Raw genomic sequence first — 19,081 nt, 5'->3', positions numbered from 1 at the left:
GGTCTGGGGTTAGTAGTAGACTGTCAGGGGAGAGTGGTCTGGGGTTAGTAGTAGACTGTCAGGGGAGAGTGGTCTGGGGTTAGTAGTAGACTGTCAGGGGAGAGTGGTCTGGGGTTAGTAGTAGACTGTCAGGGGAGAGTGTTTTGGGGTTAGTTGTAGACTGTCAGGGGAGAGTGTTTTGGGGTTAGTTGTAGACTGTCAGGGGAGAGTGGTCTGGGGTTAGCAGTAGACTGTCAGGGGAGAGTGGTCTGAGGTTAGTAGTAGACTGTCAGGGGAGAGTGGTCTGGGGTTAGTAGTAGACTGTCAGGGGAGAGTGGTCTGGGGTTAGTAGTAGACTGTCAGGGGAGAGTGGTCTGGGGTTAGTAGTAGACTGTCAGGGGAGAGTGGTCTGAGGTTAGCAGTAGACTGTCAGGGGAGAGTGGTCTGGGGTTAGTAGTAGACTGTCAGGGGAGAGTGGTCTGGGGTTAGTAGTAGACTGTCAGGGGAGTGTGGTCTGGGGTTAGTAGTAGACTGTCAGGGGAGAGTGTTTTGGGGTTAGCAGTAGACTGTCGAGGAGAGTTGTCTGGGGTTAGCAGTAGACTGTCAGGGGAGAGTTGTCTGAGGTTAATAGTAGACTGTCAGGGGAGAGTGACATGGGGTTAATAGTAGACTGTCAGGGGAGAGTGACATGGGGTTAGTAGCCGGGGTTAAACTAAAGAAGAGATATTTATATATTATCAAGTGGCTGATGGAAACAGATCAATATATCAATCATAGTAAATTGTAATTTAAGTGAAAGTGCTGAATGGTTCCTACTGTTAAAGCATTAATGACAGCTTAACTTATTTAATGTTTTCCAAATGCCATTCTTCAGTCATCCCAGGTCTGTCAGTTCATGACTTTAAATCTTGTTCTCTTGAATCTCCTGCAGTAGTTTATGGGTGTTAGACCAAACAATGTTCTGCTTTGGTCAGTAAATGACTCACACTCTTGAACCTGATAAATTATGGAACTGTACTGTACATTCAAGTTAATCAATCAAGTCAACTCAAGGCATAGTTTGACTCAAGGCACGCTCTCCCAGTTCATTTAAACAAAAGGAAAGAAGTGAAAAAGGGCTTTGTGGACATATTCAAATCCCCTCCTGTTAACATTGTGTGTACACAAGAGAAAGCTTATTTGAATTAGGGAAATCTGGCGATTCAAATGGTGACTATTGTACAATACATTGTCCCCGTAAAACCCAATCTATCAGATTAAAACCTGTTTGAGCAGGGGAAAGGAAAGAGATGAGAATCTGAAGAGAGAGGGAGACGAAGAGCACCTTTACTCGACTGGACGTTTTCCAATTAGGCTGGGGCTCACCAGGAGATCAGTGCTGGGGTAATCCTCATACTGGATGTGTTTCCAGTATATACGGGCCTGACTATGTGATGGAGAGCCAGCCTGAAGATACAAGGCTGACAAATGAGAGTGTCATTGTGAGTGATAGAGAGAGTGTGAAATTAAAAAAGGGGGGGCGACGAGACAAAACATAGCGTGAGATAAAGTGTATGTGTAAGAAGAGAATGAAGGCAAGAGGAGAGAGAGAGGTGGGTTTAGTGCACTAGTATGTGACGTCAGCGCCTCGTTGGATTGAGCTCCTGTGTCCTCCTGATTTTAATCCCGGCTGATTAGGTAACAGAGAGCAAGCGCCTGTGCAACCCCTCTGGGGGAAGAGAGAGAGAGAGGGAAGTCAAGCATTTAGACTGAGGGAGGTTGTTAAAGCAGGGAAATTTTGCGCCTGGAGAGAAGAGAAAGGGGCACACTTCCCCCTCTACCCTCCCCCTCGTTCATCCTAAAGCTTTCCACTCCAGACCTCTGCGTGTGTGTGTGTCTATGGACAACGGATCGACGATGCCCACGAATGGAATTAACAAAGCCTTGAAGCTGCAGTTTGGTCTCATCAACCACGAGAGCCGTTACCTAACGGCCGAGGCCTTCGGCTTCAAGGTGAACGCCTCGGCCTCCAGCATGAAGAAGAAGCAGATCTGGACTCTGGAGCAAGAGGACCAGGACACCCAGGTAGTGTTCCTTCGCAGCCACCTGGGCCGCTACCTGGCCTCCGACAAGGATGGTAAGGTGAGCTGCGGGGCAGAGCAGCCTGACTCGCCTGGCTGCCGCTTCCTGATCGTGGCCCAGTCGGACGGCCGCTGGGCGCTGCAGTCGGAGACATACCTGCGCTTCTTCGGAGGCTCGGCTGACTACCTGTCCTGCTTCGCCCAGGCCATCGGGGAGCCCGAGCTGTGGGCCGTCCACCTGGCCCTCCACCCGCAAGCTAGCCTGCTCAGCGTGGCACGCAAACGCTACGCCCACCTGTTTGCCCGGGAAGGAGAGATCTCGGTGGACAGCAACATCCCCTGGGGCTCGGACTCCCTGGTCACCCTGGTCTACCTGGAAGGAAAGTACTTCCTGAAGACGTGTGACAGCCGCTTCCTCAGCAACGATGGGAAGCTGGTCAAAGAGAACACCCCCACCACCAGCTTCACCCTGGAGCTGAAGTCGGGCAAGCTGGCCTTCAAGGACTGCGATGGGAAGTACCTGACGCCCATGGGCCCGACCGGCACGCTGCGCTCAGGCAGGTGCTCCAAGCCTGGAAAGGATGAGCTGTTTGATCTAGAGGAGAGCCACCCACAAGTCATTTTCCAAGCAGCCAACAAAAGATTTGTCTCTGTCAAACAAGGTAATTATCCAGCCAATGTATATATTTATTGCTATAATGCCCATTATTTAAGTGTTTTTGTATAGTCTCTACTGAGATGAAAAATGTGAACTAATTTGATGTTTGGACAATATTTTGGGTTGGAAATGTCTGGGGTGATACATTCAATATCCTCTGTGAAGGTGCACATCTAGCTGCAGAAGAATTGAAAAGAATAATGTCAGCAGAACCCCATTAGGCTCACTGTAGTGTTTCCAGGAGACTGCTATCAAATTGACCCGCTATTCTTTCCTTGGAATCCACCCAGAACTGAGGAAACTAATGTTCTACACTGCTTTCTATTTTCTATTTAGTCTGGAAATGGACTAACCAGGGAGGTTCTGCCTGCTCTATTTTGAGTAAAGAAAGGGGTGGAGAAAATAGAGTAGGTAGGCCAGCTGTGAACCCATTGGGGGAAAAACAAGTGACATTCTCAGGGAGCTTTAGAATTGCTGAACTTTTGAAAGTATTTTATTTTTTGTTCGACGCTTGTAATTGCTAAAAACCTGACATTACATTAAACACACTGCTCTGAGAAGAGTAGAGTACAAATCCATTTTGTTCAGAAAATAATGTCTTATTGTACTGTGCTCAGCACGATCAACCTCCAGTGTAAATGACCTGCAAATCCACACTTCATGCGTTATAGTTGACGTCAAGAAATTCAAAGTAGGAAAATGTTCATGTTTGCATAATTTCCCTGTAGAGGTTGGTTGGTTCTATCACAACAAATGGCAGTCCAATATAATCCCTATTAGTTAGCTCAGTGCTGAAGCTCACTTTGTCTTTAGTTACACTCCTTAGCAATTAGATGAAAAGTAAATGCTGTTGAAAGACTCCTCACATCTCAACAATTAGAATCAGAAAATATGTCTCGGCGCGACAGGATGATGGCATGGTCTTGTGTGCTGCTCTACTCCAGTGGAGATGGCTGAGGAGAGGACGGCTCATAGTAATGGCTGGAATGGAATCAATGGAATGGTATCAACCACATAGAAACCACGTGTTTGATACCATTCCGTTGACTCCATTCCAGACATTATTATGAGCTGTCCTCCCCTCATCGGCAGCGTAGCCTAGTGGTTAGAGCGTTGGACTCGTAACCAAATGGTTGCAAGATCGAAACCCCGAGCTGACAAGGTACAAATCTGTCATTCTGCCCCTGAACAAGGCAGTTCCATTTAGTCTGGAACTGTTCCTAGGCTGTCATAGAAATAAGAATTTGTTCTTAATTGACTTGCCTAGTTAAATAAAGGTAAAATAAATAAAAATCAGCCTCCACTGCTCTACTCCCTTAGTGAAGCCTGTGGGTCTGTCTGTCAATAGCAGGCAGTATATTGAATTCTAATCACAGGTAGGCTCAGTTCAGTCATATTTGTCATTTTCAGAAACCATTCACTCAATTGAGTGAGCATTGAGACATATCTCAAAATACAGTAAGCATGCAGTGAAGCAGCCCACTAGGAATGTTAGCCCACATTGGGGAAGGTTCTCTACTCAACGAGAATCAGAAATATAGTCATCAATTAGGGGATCCAAAAAGATTGTCAGACTCTCTTCTGGAAATTTTCAGAAAGAACATTGTGAAACCATGTGACAAGTGTCAAGTATGGTACAACTGAAGGGCAGCCATGCTTGTCTCCCCCTCCTCGCTCTGCACGGTGCACATGGTCAGTCAGCCATTGGGCTCCATTAAGCGTGTCATCCGGGTCATCATGGTAATGGGCTTTGTCATTTCCACTGTGTGTCCCATAGAAGAGATTAGGGAGAGTGCAGGCCAATGACTCCTGGGAGGCAGAGGGGTCCTGCTGGTGCTATCAACTAATTCCCATCAATGGGCATTTCAGTATCACAACCATTCTATTATCAAACTGAAACTACCGGATGCTTTATCTGTGGAGTGAGAGTGAGGAGAGTGAGTGGTTGTAATTGTAATGGGGGCTGAGGTTGTTTGATTGTGGCAGGTACAGGAAGTCATCTATTAGTCTAGACAGGCAGTGAAAGAGCAGTTAAAATAGGAGAACTGGTCAGACTGATCAGTTACCTACACCCATCAGTAGCTCTCGGCAGAGGCTTTCCCTGAGAGAGGACCGAAGGTGGAGAGATCGCCTCTGCTGACAGTGACATACCCAGAGACAGGCCAGCAGGCATGGAGGACAGGTTACAAAAAGACTGAAAGGACTTTGGCTGTTTCTGGTCACAGGTTTGGATGAAGTTCCAATCTAATACTAGTAAGGTGTCATTCAGTGAGGGTATCACCCTGCCACAGCTACATTCACAATGACATAACCTACAAGTACCAAGATGATTTTTTCTAGGGAGATGCATTCTTCCCTCCCTCCCCTGCACAGGCCTCACCTGGTATGCTATGTTCTTACGATTTGGTCAAAATACGGGGAGGTAAATGTGATTTTAAATTGTACGAGTATAGGATGATTTTACAGATCAACGAAACAAATATGAAATAGTGCAGCGGTCTAAGGCACTGCATCTCAGTGCAAGAGGCGTGCAAGAGGCTAGAGTCCCTGGTAGCCTCTTGCACAGTCCCTGGTTCGAATCCAGGGACTTTGCCTGGGGTGTACTCACTTGGAAACAGACTGAAGCAAACGGGACGAAACTGGGAGAGACTAACCTGAACTTGTCCACTAAGAAACTCTCATTTTCGTTTTGCTACAATGTGCACTAATGAATACACCACTGGTGTCTCCTCTCCCCCGACATTTGCTTTAGGAACGAGGCAGGCACCAGAAAGCTGCTTAGTGGGCCCTGTGGTGCAGATTTGCATTGCACCACCGAGGGAATTACAGCAGGCGAATGAGCAGGATGGGTGAAGGGGTGTGTGTATGGGATTAGGGTGGTAACAGGCTTAAGAGAAAGGTTGAGGGATATTTCTGTGGTATCTAATTTGAACTCCAGCAGACACAATCTGCTATATACAGTGCATTCGGAAAGTATTCAGTCAAAAATTTCCTGTCTTAGGTTAGTTAGGATCACCACTTTATTTTAAGAATGTGAAATGTCAGAATAATAATAAAGTGATTTATTTCAGTTTTTATTTATTTCATCACATTCCAAGTGGGTCAGAAGTTTGCATACACTCAATTAGTATTTGGTAGCATTGCCTTTAAATTGTTTAACTTTGGTCAAACGTTTTGGGTTAGCCTTCCACAAGCTTCCCACAATAAGTTGGGTGAGTTTTGGCCCATTCCTTCAGACAGAGCTGGTGTAACTGAGTCAGGTTTGTAGGCCTCCTTGCTCACACACACCTTTTCAGTTCTGCCCACAAATGATCTATAGGATTGAGGTCAAGGCTTTGTGATGGCCACTCCAGTACCTTGACTTTGTTGTCCTTGGAAGTATGCTTGCGACTAAGCTTGAACTTCCTGACTGATGTCTTGAGATGTTGCTTCAATATATCCACATAATTGTCCTGCCTCATGATGCCATCTATTTTGTGAAGTGCACCAGTCCCTCCTGCAGCAAAGCACTCCCACAACATGATGCTGCCACCCCCGTGCTTCACGGTTGGGATGGTGTTCTTCGGCTTGCAAGCCTCCCTCGTTTTCCTCCAAACATAACAATGGTCATTATGGCCAAATAGTTATATTTTTGATTCATCAGACCAAAGGACATTTCTCCAAAAAGTATGATCTTTGTCCCCATGTGCAATTGCAAACCGTAGTCTGGCTTTTTTAATGGCAGTTTTGGAGCAATGGCTTCTTCCTTGCTGAGTGGCCTTTCAGGTTATGTCGATATAGGACTTGTTTTACTGTGGATATAGATACTTTTGTACCTGTTTCCTCCAGCATCTTCACACGGTCCTTTGCTGTTGTTCTGGGATTGATTTGCACTTTTTGCACCAAAGTACGTTCATCTCTAGGAGACAGAGTGCGTCTCCTTCCTGACCGGTATGACGGCTACATGGTCCCATGGTGTTTATACTTGCGTGCTATTATTTGTACAGATGAATGTTGTACCTTCAGGCGTTTGGAAATTGCTCCCAAGGATGAACCAGACTTGTGGAGGTCTACAATTATTTTTCTGAGGTCTTGGCTGATCTTCTGATTTTCCCATGATGTCAAGCAGAGGCACTGAGTTTGAAGGTAGGCCTTGAAATACATCCACAGGTTCACCTCCAATTGACTCAAATGATGTCACTTAGCCTATCAGAAGCTTCTAAAGCCATGACATCATTTTCTGGAATTTTCCAAGCTGTTTAAAGGCACAGTCAACTTAGTGTATGTAAACTTCTGACCCACTGGAATTGTGATACAGTGAATTGAAAGTGAAATAATCTGTCTGTAAACAATTCTTGGAAAAATTACTTGTGTCATGCACAAAGTAGATGTCCTAACCGACTTGCCAAAACTATAGTTTGTTAATAACAAGAAATTTGTGGAGTGGTTGAAAACGAGTTTTAATGACTCCAACCTAAATGTATGTAAACTTCCGTCTTCAACTGTACATTGTGAAATTCGTATGATATGTTATGATTTTATTGTGCTTTAGATCCTGGAGTGCATCTTTAATGATGTCATTGGCGCTTACTTGTTATCTATTCTGAATGCTGTGCTTTTCAAACATATTTGTATCCTCAGTCAATATCTATGCCTTTTGGATGATAGGCCATTCCCAACAGTTATTTGGTCGCATCAGGTTTCTCCAAATATATTTCCAGTCCTTCATTTGAGTATTTCTAGAACTTTTGCAGTAGCTGTGCTTCCCTACAGTACCACATGGGGGAGATAATTCTATTACACAGTGATATTACACCACTATGGGTGGAGTGAGGGGTCAGTGGTGAAAAGCAAGAGCTGGATTCAGTATTTATTTTCTATCAAATACTTTGGGCTGCGCTTGATTAAGCTTAAGCAAAAGTACAAACCCTGCCCATCTGGCACTCAAGGCAGACTCAATCAAATACTCAAAGCATTTAAAAGCTTTCAAACAGATATGATTTGAACCCAGGTCTGGAAACATCTGAAGGAACTGAGGGGACAATGGCAAACACATACATACAGTGCCTTCAGAAGGTATTCACTCCCCCTGAATTTTTACACATTTTGTTGTGTTACAGGCACAATTTAAAATTGATTATATTGAGATTTTTTGGCAGTGGCCTACACACAATACCCTATAATGCCAAAGTGGAATTATGTTTTTCGAAATGTTTACAAATTAATTAAAAACTAAACGCTGAAATGTCTTGAGTCAATAAGTATTGAACCCCTTTGTCATGGCAAGCCTAAATAAGTTCAGGATTAAAAATGTGCTGAACAAGTCACATAATTACACTCTTGTTGCATCCTTTTTGCAACAAGGCACTAAAGTTATACTGCCAAGAAAATATGGCAATACATTTTTTGCCTGAGTACAAAAGTGTTATATTTGGGGCAAATCCAATACAACACATTACGGAGTATCACTCTCCATATTTTGAAGCATAGTGGTGGCTGCATCATGTTATGGGTATGCTTGTAATCGTTAAGAACTGGGGAGTTTTTCAGGATGAAAACAAACGGAATGGAGCTAAGCACAGGCAAAATCCTAGGGGAAAACCTGGCTTAGAGTGCTTTCCACCTGACACTAGGAGATGAACCCCAGTATCTCTTCTTGCACATCATCATCTGCACATATATCACTCCAGTATTAATGCTAAATTGTAGTTATTTTCACCTCTGGCCTATTTATTGCCTACCTCCCTACTCTTCTACATTTGCACACACTGTACATAGATCTTTCTATTTTTATTTTATTTTGTGTTATTGACTGTACATTTGTTGATGTGTAACTCTCGTTGTTGTTTTTGTCGCACTGCTATGCTTTATCTTGGCCAGGTCACAGTTGTAAATGAGAACTTGTTCTCAACTGGCCTACCTGGTTAAATAAAGGTGAAATAAAAATGTTGCACAATCCAGGTGTGGAAAGCACTTAGAGACTTACTCAGAAAGCCTCACAGCTGGTATCGATGCTTCTACAAAGAATTGACTCAGGGGTGTGAATACTTATGTAAATGAGATATTTCTGTATTTCATTTTCAGTAAATTTGCAAAAATGTAAAAAAAATATTTGTTTTCACTTAGTCATTATGGGGTATTGTGTGTAGATGGGAGAGAAAATGTTTAATGCATTTCAAATTCAGGCTGTAACATAACAAATTGTGGAATATGTTGAGGGGTGGGAATAATTTCTGAAGGCGCTGTACATAGGCCTACAGTACATGTGTTACCCAACATGTCATCTTGGCACCCAGAACCTAATCCCCCATGTGCACTACTTCATCTGTCACAACACAACCAAACATGTTAATTTAATCATTTTTTTATCACAATGTAAGTGTCACAACTTGCGGTCACCTCGGGACACGTGTAATCTGCTGTGCAAGATAAACTGGCAGGATAAGACAGGACGTGCAAATGACAGGCTCATCCGAGCAGCGGGATACCTCGGGGCAAGGCGGTGCCAAGGTCAACTCTCACACCACCTCTCCAATGGTCGTGTTCATTAGGGCATGCAATGCAATGTTTCATTCAGTTTTATCCCGTTTAGTGCCTAATGAACACCACCCTGGTCCTCTCACCTCCAGGGACTTCCTCTTTGGTTTGCATGACGTTCAAACTTCAGGGAGATCCCAAATCAGGGGGAAATGCATGCTGTGTATAGAGGCCAGGAGTTTTTCCTGTCCAGATTACCGAATTAGAAGATAAATCTTGGTCCTAGTTTTAGGCTATACCTAGGGCCCAGAGTTTTAGGCTATATCTATGGCCCAGAGTTTTGGGCTATTCCTAGGGCCCAGAGTTTTTCCTGGCCAGGTCACATAGTCAGGAAAAACTCCTGCCCCTTTTCTTGCACCAAAACCAATAACACACGATACAGCTGAACCCAAAACCAATAACACACGATACAGCTGAACCCAAAACCAATAACACACTATACAGCTGAACCCAAAACCTATAAAATATTATACAGCTGAACCCAAAACCAATAACACACTATACAGCTGAACTCAAAACCAATAACACACTATACAGCTGAACCCACAACCAGCAACACACTGTACAGCTGAACCCACAACCAATAACACACTATACAGCTGAACCCACAACCAATAACACACTATACAGCTGAACCCAAAACAAATAACACACTATACAGCTGAACCCAAAACCAATAACACACGATACAGCTGAACCCAAAACCAATAACACACGATACAGCTGAACCCAAAACCAATAACACACTATACAGCTGAACCCAAAACCTATAAAATATTATACAGCTGAACCCAAAACCAATAACAAACTATACAGTTGAACCCAAAACCTATAAAATATTATACAGCTGAACCCAAAACCAATAACACATGATACAGCTGAACTCAAAACCAATAACACACTATACAGCTGAACCCTAAACCTATAAAATATTATACAGCTGAACGCTATAGTGATCCAGCCTGGTCTCAGAGCAAAAAGTATTATACAAGTGCATTCGGAAAGTATTCATAACCCTTTACTTTTTCCACATTTTATTATGTGACAACCTTATTACAACCAGTGGGGCTCCCGAGTGGCGCCGCCATCTAAGGCACTGCATCTCAGTGCTAGAGGTGTCACTACAGACACTGGTTTGATTCCAGGCTGTATCACAACCAGCCATGATTGGGAGTCCCATAGAGCGGCGCACAATTGGCCCAACATTGTCCGGGTTAGGGTTTGGCCCGGGGTAGGCCGTCATTGTAAATAAGAATTTGTTCTTAACTGACTTGCCTAGTTAAATAAAGGTTAAATAAAAAATAAAATAAAAACATTTCTAAAATGGATTAAATTTAAAAAAATCCTCATCAATCTACACACAATAACCCATAATGGCAAGTGGAAACAGGTTTTTAGACATTTTTGCAAATGTATGAAACAACAATATTTGACACCTTATTTACTTAAGTTTTCAGAGCCTTTGCTATGAGCCTCAAAATTGAGCTCAGGTGCATCCTGTTACCATTCATCACCCGTGAGATGTTTCTACAACTTGATTGGAGTCCACCTGTGATAAATTCAACTGATTGGACATGATTTGGTAAGGCACACACCCGCCTATATAAGGTCCCACAGTTGACAGTGCATATCAGAGCAAAAACCAAGCCATGTCGAAGGAATTGTCCATAGAGCTCCAAGACAGGATTGTGTTGAGGCACAGATCTGGGGAAGGGCACCAAAAAATGTCTGCAGCATTGAAGGTCCCCAAGGACACAGTGGCCTCCATCATTCTTAAATGGAAGGAGTTTGGAACCACAAAGACTCTTCCTAGAGCTGGCCGCCTGGCCAAACTGAACAATCAGGGGAGAAGGGCCTCGGTCATTGAGCTCCAGAGTTCCTCTGTGGAGATGGGAGAACCTTCCAGAAGGACAACCATCTTTGCAACACTCCACCAATCAGGCCTTTGTGGTAGCCACTCCTCAGTAAAAGGCACATGACAGCCCGCTTGGAGTTTGCCAAAAGGCACCTGAACTCTTTGCCCTGAATATCAAGCGTCACATCTGGAGGAAACCTTGCAAATCCCTAAAGTGAAGCATGGTGGTGGTAGCATCATGCTGTGGGGATGTTTTTCAGCGGCAGGGGCTGGGAGACTATTCAGGGTTGAGGGAAATATGAACAAAGCAAGGTACAGAAAGATCCTTCATTAAAAACCTGCTCCATAGCGCTCCGGATGTCAGACTGGGGTGAAGGTTCACCTTCCAACAGGACCACAACCCTAAGCACACAGCCAAGACAGCGCAGGAGTGGCTTCGGGACAAGTCTCTGACTGTCTTTGAGTGGCCCAGCCAGAGCCCGGACTTGAACTCGATCGAACATCTCTGGAGATACCTGAAAATAGCTGTGCAGCGACGCCTCAAATCCATGCTAACAGAGCTTGAGAGGATCTGCAAAGAAGAATGGGACAAACTCCCAAAATACAGGTTGGCCAAGCTTGTAGCGTCATACCCAAGAAGACTCAAGGCTGTAATCTCTGCCAAAGGTGCTTCAACAAAGTACTGAGTAAAGGGTCTGAATACTTATGCAAATGTCAGATTTCTGTATTTTTTTGTTAGAAATTTGCAAAAATGTCTAAAACCTGTTTTTGCTTTGTCATTAGGGGGTATTGTGTGTAGATTGATCAGAGAAAAACATATTTAATCAATTTTAGAAGAAGGCTGTAATGTAACAAAATGTTCGAAAAAGTCAGGGGATCTGAATACTTTCTGAATGCACTGTATTTGACTAAAATCTGTGCCACTCCATTTAGTATGATATGTTGCTTTACGTTAGGTTACATTACATTGGCCCATGTAAATCCGATACACTCATATTAGTATGATATGATACGTTTGTGATGACAGTAGGTTACTTAAGGCAAAAACGAAAGGAGGGTGATTGGTTGGGGTGGATGGGTGGGTGTATTACACCAACATCTAGCAACCCAAATGTTGTGTGTTTGAATCTTATCACAGACAACTTTTGCATTTTAGCTAATTAGCAACTTTGCAACTACTTACAACATTTTAGTTACTTTGTAACTACTTAGCATGTTAGCTAACCTTAACCCTATAACCCAACTCCTAACCCTAACCTTAACCCCTAACGTAGCATATCATACTACAGCAGTTGAAGATAATATATCATACTGTACTAAACGGGTTAAAGCAAACTGGTGCGATCAAGACGTAGGATACTATACGTCCTACAATTCGTATTATGTTATATTGTATGGCCGCTATTACATTGTAGGCCAATGTAAAGTAACATATCACTCTAAATGGAACGGCTCGGATTTTGGTCAAATTGAATACGTTTTCGTCTGAGACAAGGTTGCAGCAGCTATGCCTCGGTAATTCACATTCAGATTGTTGGTGCAGTGTGTTTATGTCCTCATAATTTTTTATTTAGGTACTGTGTGTGTTTTATGAGCTCACAGTCCTGGAGTAGCGGTGTTTGCATACTGTAATATCCTCCCTGTTCACAACATGAGGGTATACTTGCAGAGTTACACACCGAGAAGACCAGGACTATTATACTGTTTGACATGACACGTTGGCAATGTTCTGTCCTGACAGTCCTGCACTAAAAAGGAGCAGAGTGCACTTATGAGTGGAAAAGATGTGGGCTTGTATCAAGGGAGGAAATGTGGATGATTAGAAGGAGCTCATACTTGGAGTTGGATGATACAAAAGTGCAAGAGATAAAAAAAAACCATTAAAATCACAAAATGAAAAGGATCATAAATCTGTTGACTTTGTGTGTGAACCTACTCTGTTTTTTCTGATCCTTTATATCCTATCTATGTCGGTGGAGGTCGGTGCCCTACTCCTTTAAAAAGAGAGAGATATACTCCAGAATAGTCAGCTTTCAGAGAAGCTCTATAAGGAAGAACTCATCATCCTAAATGAATAGGATGTCTAAAGCTTCGGCCTACAAGACATGAACCAGCGTACCTACCCTTAACCACACAGCCCATTTAGACAAGGCCAGGGATATAAGAATAGCACTGTCTTCTGACCAGGTTTTGTGCTGTGAGTCCCTGAGCTGTGTAACACTAGAGGAGAAGAGACGAGAGACAGACAGTTCTTTAATGAGCTGCCACATCACTGCTGTGTCCATGGTTCTCCTGCAAATCACCTTTGAGTGTAAATGGCTTGTGAGAAGAGCTTGTAATCATCGTCATTGTAATGCCCTTCGACTCCGAGCCATGGCATTCTATTCTCAACTGTCTTTTATTTCCCTTTTGTTGTTGTCTCGGTATAATGGATCAATAAAGTTTTGTTGTCTCTGTATAATGGAGCAATGAAGTTTTGTTGTTGTCTCTGTATAATGGATAAATAAAGTTTTGTTGTCTCTGTATAATGGATCAATAAAGTTTGTTGTGTTGTATCATTATAGGTGTGAGCATCTCAGCCAACCAGGATGTGGAGACAGACATGGAGACCTTCCAGATGGAGATTGATAAGGAGAGCAAGAAGTGCATGTTTAGGACCAACGGCGGTAACTACTGGACACTGGTCTCCCACGGAGGGATCCAGTCCACAGCCACGGAGGTGTAAGTAGATCTATTTTACACTCACTAGTTTGTCATGAGAATGCCCACCACAGAGTTGGCAACAGACGGCTTCCCAATTCATTCTTTTGGACATTCTTGCTAACATGCTAACATTATCTGTTGGACATTCAGATGTTGTTTTGCCAGAACAAGCACACCTGATTGAACTTGTCAACGAATAAACCAAATGAATTTAATCTTAGTGAGCTTGTTCTGGAATAGAACAAATATGTGCCACAGTTTAGGGTGCCTGAAGAACGGATAGGGAAACACCTCTACTAAAACAGATCTGCTACCAGAGGATATGAACAGTTTTATGTAATGTCGCATATGAGCGCATAAATCAAAACACTTTGGTTTAAACAATTATACTAGATTTAAACAACCTTCCATTAAATTCTTTTCAACTTAACGCCCCCTCTTTTCATTCTTCTCTTTCATCCCCTTATCCGGACAACCACAGGGAGGCCAACACAATGTTTGACATTGAGTGGCTCGGCCGCAGTGTAGCACTGAAGGCAAGCAATGGGAAGTACGTGTGCACCAAAAAGAATGGGCAGCTTTCAGCCGTCAGCGATTCAGTAGGTAAGTGCTTCGAGATCCAAATCTCTGATGTGATTCAGTTAGCATAGAGATCACGTTGAATGTGTCACATGGAATGTGCTCAACATGACTGAGGGACGAATGAGCACATGTCATGTGTAAAGAGAATTGGCATGTGATCAGAGGACGAAAGAGAAGAAGAATAGAAGATCAATGGTCAGAGGACAGGGATGGACTGGGACCAGACATCAGCCCGAGAATTTCTCACATTGGCCCATTTTTTTTCCCTTTAGGGCCCCATTACAAAAAAGGACATTAGGAAAATTGCAATTGGCTCAGAACAAGGCAGCACGGCTGGACCTTGGATGTACACAGAGAGCTAATATTAATAATATGCATGTCAATCTCTCCTGGCTGAAAGTGGAGGAGAGATTGACTTCATCACTACTTTTATTTATGAGAGGTATTGACATGTTGAATGCACCGAACTGTCTGTCTAAACTACTGGCACACAGCTCGAACACCCATGCATACCCCACAAGACATGCCACAAGAGGTCTCTTCACAGTCCCCAAGTCCAGAACAGACTATGGGAGGCACACAGTACTACATAGAGCCATGACTACATGGAACTTTATTCCACATCAAGTAACTGACACAAGCAGTAAAATTAGATTTCAAAAACAGATTAAAAAAACACCTTATGGAACAGCGGGGACTGTGAAGCAACACAAACATTGGCACAGACACACACACACACACACACACACACACACACACACACACACACACACACACACACACACACACGATAACATACGCACTATACATACACATGGATTTAGTACTGTAGATATGTGGTAGTGGTGGAGTAGGGGCCTGAGGGCACACAGTGTGTTGTGAAATCTGTGAATGTATTGTAATGTTTTAAAATTGTATAAACTGCCTTAGTTTTGCTGGACCCCAGGAAGAGGAGCTGCTGCTTTGGCAGCAGCTAATGGGGATCCATAATAAATACAAATAAAAAATACTAGCTCAAAAAATAAAATTCTGACAGGTCCACTGGGCTAAAATCCAGAGTCCCATCTGGCATTTGGCCCTACTGCCCTATGGCCTTACTGCCCTATGTCCTTACCGCCCTATGTCCGCCCTATGTCTCTACCCCTTTGTCTCTACCGCCCTATTTCTGCTCTATAGCCCTATGTTTCTGCTGCCCTATGTCCCACCCGCCCTACAGTGAGGGGAAAAAAGTATTTGATCCCCTGCTGATTTTGTACTTTTGCCCACTGACAAAGAAATGATCAGTCTATAACTTTAATGGTAGGTTTATTTGAACAGTGAGAGACAGAATAACAACAACAAAAGTCCAGAAAAATGCATGACAAAAATGTTATAAATTGATTTGCATTTTAATGAGGGAAATAAGTATTTGACCCCCCTCTCAATCAGAAAGATTTCTGGCTCCCAGGTGTCTTTTATACAGGTAACGAGCTGAGATTAGGAGCATACTCTTAAAGGGAGTGCTCCTAACCGTAGCTTGTTACCTGTAAAAAAGACACCTGTCCACAGAAGCAATCAGTCAATCAGATTCCAAACTCTCCACCCTAGCCAAGACCAAAGAGCTCTCCAAGGATGTCAGGGACAAGATTGTAGACCTACACAAGGCTGGAATGGGCTACAAGACCATCACCAAGCAGCTTGGTGAGAAGGTGACAACAGTTGGTGCGATTATTCGCAAATGGAAGAAACACAAAAGAACTGTCAATCTCCCTCGGCCTGGGGCTCCATGCAAGATCTCACCTCGTGGAGTTGCAATGATCATGAGAACGGTGAGGAATCAGCCCAGAACTACACTGGAGGATCTTGTCAATGATCTCAAGGCAGCTGGGACCATAGTCACCAAGAAAACAATTGGTAACACACTACGCCGTGAAGGACTGAAATCCTGCAGCGCCCGCAAGGTCCCCCTGCTCAAGAAAGCACATATACATGCCCGTCTGAAGTTTGCCAATGAACATCTGAATGATTCAGAGGACAACTGGGTGAAAGTCTTGTGGTCAGATGAGACCAAAATGGAGCTCTTTGGCATCAACTCAACTCACCGTGTTTGGAGGAGGAGGAATGCTGCCTATGACCCCAAGAACACCATCCCCACCGTCAAACATGGAGGTGGAAACATGCTTTGGGGGTGTGTTTCTGCTAAGGGGACAGGACAACTTCACCGCATCAAAGGGACAATGGACAGGGCCATGTACCGTCAAATATTGGGTGAGAACCTCCTTCCCTCAGCCAGGGCATTGAAAATGGGTCGTGGATGGGTATTCCAGCATGACAATGACCCAAAACACACGGCCAAGGCAACAAAGGAGTGGCTCTAGAAGAAGGACATTAAGGTCCTGGAGTTGCCTAGCCAGTCTCCAGACCTTAATCCCATAGAAAATCTGTGGAGGGAGATGAAGGTTCGAGTTGCCAAACCTCAGCCTCGAAACCTTAATGACTTGGAGAAGATCTGCAAAGAGGAGTGGGACAAAATCCCTCCTGAGATGTGTGCAAACCTGGTGGCCAACTACAAGAAACGTCTGACCTCTGTGATTGCCAACAAGGGTTTTGCCACCAAGTACTAAGTCATGTTTTGCAGAGGGGTCAAATACTTATTTCACCCATTAAAATGCAAATCAATTTATAACATTTTTGACATGCGTTTATCTGGATTTTTTTGTTGTTATTCTGTCTCTCACTGTTCAAATAAACCTACCATTAAAATTATAGACTGATCATTTCTTTGTCAGTGCAAATGTACAAAATCAGCAGGGGATCAAATACTTTTTTCCCTCATTGTATGTCTCTACCGCCGTATGTCTCTACCGCCCCATATCTCTACCCCTTTATGTCTCTACCGCCCTATGTCCGCTCTATAGCCCTATGTCCCACCCGCCCTATGGCTCTACCGCCCTACCCCTTTTTCTCTACCCCCTATATCCTCCCTATAGCCCTATGTCCGCCCTATAGCCCTATGTCTCTACCGCCCTATGTCTCTACCGCCCTATGTCTCTACTGCCCTATGGCCCTACTGTACTATGGCCCTACCGTACTATGGCCCTACCGTACTATGGCCCTACCGTACTATGGCCCTACCGTACTATGGCCAGTCTGTTTCTGTCAAAAGACTGTGTTATTAAAGCCTCACCTGGCCGTGACCCCACTGTCAGGGGGAGTTGGGATATGCAAAAACCTAATTACCTACTGGGCAAAAAACAGCTGAATCAACGTTGTTTCCATGTCATTTCAACAAACAAATTCATGGTGATGACGTTGAATCACCATGGAAAACTGATTGGATTTGCAAAAAGTCATCAACGTAAATGTATTTTGTCATTTTTTTCTCAACTTTTAAACTAAATTCAATGTCATGGTGACATTTTTTGTTGATTTCAAGTTGAATTCATGTTAGTCAACCAAATGTAAATCAAAAATAGATGTTGAACTGACGTCTGTGCCCAGTGGGTTCCAATTCACACATGCGTATTAACACACTTGTAGATGTGTGAAATAGGACAAATATAAGCATCCACCAAATTATTATTAATTTTGTCATTATTATTTATTGTTATTATTATTATTTTATTATTGTCCTTATTATAGTTATTATTATTGTTATTTTATTGTCATTATTGTTATTGTCATTATTAATTTTGTCATTATTATTATTGTCATTATTGTTATTCTACCTTCCTGTCGTTGTGTTGCAGGTGATGATGAGCTCTTCCTGATGAAGCTTATTAATCGGCCCATGTTGATCCTGCGAGGGGAGAATGGTTTTGTGTGTCATCACAAGAGCTCCAACACGCTGGATGCCAACCGATCCGTCTATGACATCTTCTCACTGCTATTCAGCGATGGCGCCTACCACATAAAAAGTCAGTTTGGGTGTGTGTGTGTGTGTGTGTGCTTGCATGGATGCATGTTTGCAATTGTGTGCATGTCTACATGTACCATGTATGTGTAAATGTTCTATCTGCATGTGTTCTACTGTCTTAGAGTAAAATGCGGTATAGTTCTATCAGTATTATTGTGTTCTACTGTCTTAGAGTAAAATGTGGCATAGTTCTATCAGTATTATTGTGTTCTACTGTCTTAGAGTAAAAGGTGGTATAGTGCTATCAGTATTACTACAAAGTACACCAAACCAAGTATGTCACTCTTTATCTCTAACTAACAATAACGTTGTCCACTCAGGCGTGGGTGGAAAGTTCTGGTATGTCTCCTGCAGCGGCCTGGTGTGCTCAGACGGAGACAAGCCTGAGGACTTCTTCCTGGAGTTCCTGGAGCACGGGCGGGTGGGCATCAAGGGCAAGAACGGCAAGTACCTGCGCGGGGACAGCGGCACGCTGAAAGGCGACGCTGCAACCGTGGACCCCTCCTGTCTCTGGGAGTACTAACCTGACGCGACCTCCGACGACCCCTGAAGCCCGTGGAGGGAGGAGAGAGGGGGAGTGTGGAGGGAGAAGGAGAGAGGGGGAGTGTGGAGGGAGAAGGAGAGAGGGAGGACCTGGTTCCCACCTGGGTTCACAGCTTAACCAACAACGATACAGTACACAGACTGACTGGGGAACATTTTCACTACTCTCTTTTCTACTTTAGCTGTAAATGAGAGGCCGCTCCCACTTCTTTGTTTTGTTTTGGCAAAAAGTGAAAATGTATAGAAAGTTATTTCTTTGTGTTTATTTAATTATATTTTATTTGTTTTCC

General features: G+C 43.5%; 1 protein-coding gene across 1 annotated transcript; it reads left to right on the top strand.

Annotated features, from left to right (window-relative positions):
* Positions 1-1,673: 1,673 nt before the first annotated feature.
* Positions 1,674-18,810, top strand: LOC115207358 (fascin-2-like). The gene is made up of 5 exons (XM_029774384.1): positions 1,674-2,701; positions 13,633-13,789; positions 14,253-14,374; positions 18,082-18,249; positions 18,569-18,810. Exons 1-5 carry the CDS (start codon positions 1,858-1,860, stop codon positions 18,769-18,771), a joined length of 1,494 nt encoding a protein of 497 aa, XP_029630244.1. The 5' UTR covers positions 1,674-1,857; the 3' UTR covers positions 18,772-18,810.
* Positions 18,811-19,081: the final 271 nt, after the last annotated feature.

This window comes from Salmo trutta, chromosome 1, assembly GCF_901001165.1.
Source record: "Salmo trutta chromosome 1, fSalTru1.1, whole genome shotgun sequence".
Lineage (NCBI taxonomy): Eukaryota > Metazoa > Chordata > Actinopteri > Salmoniformes > Salmonidae > Salmo > Salmo trutta.
The sequence above is the reverse complement of the archived record's forward strand: the minus strand, read 5'-3'. Positions and strand labels throughout refer to the sequence as shown.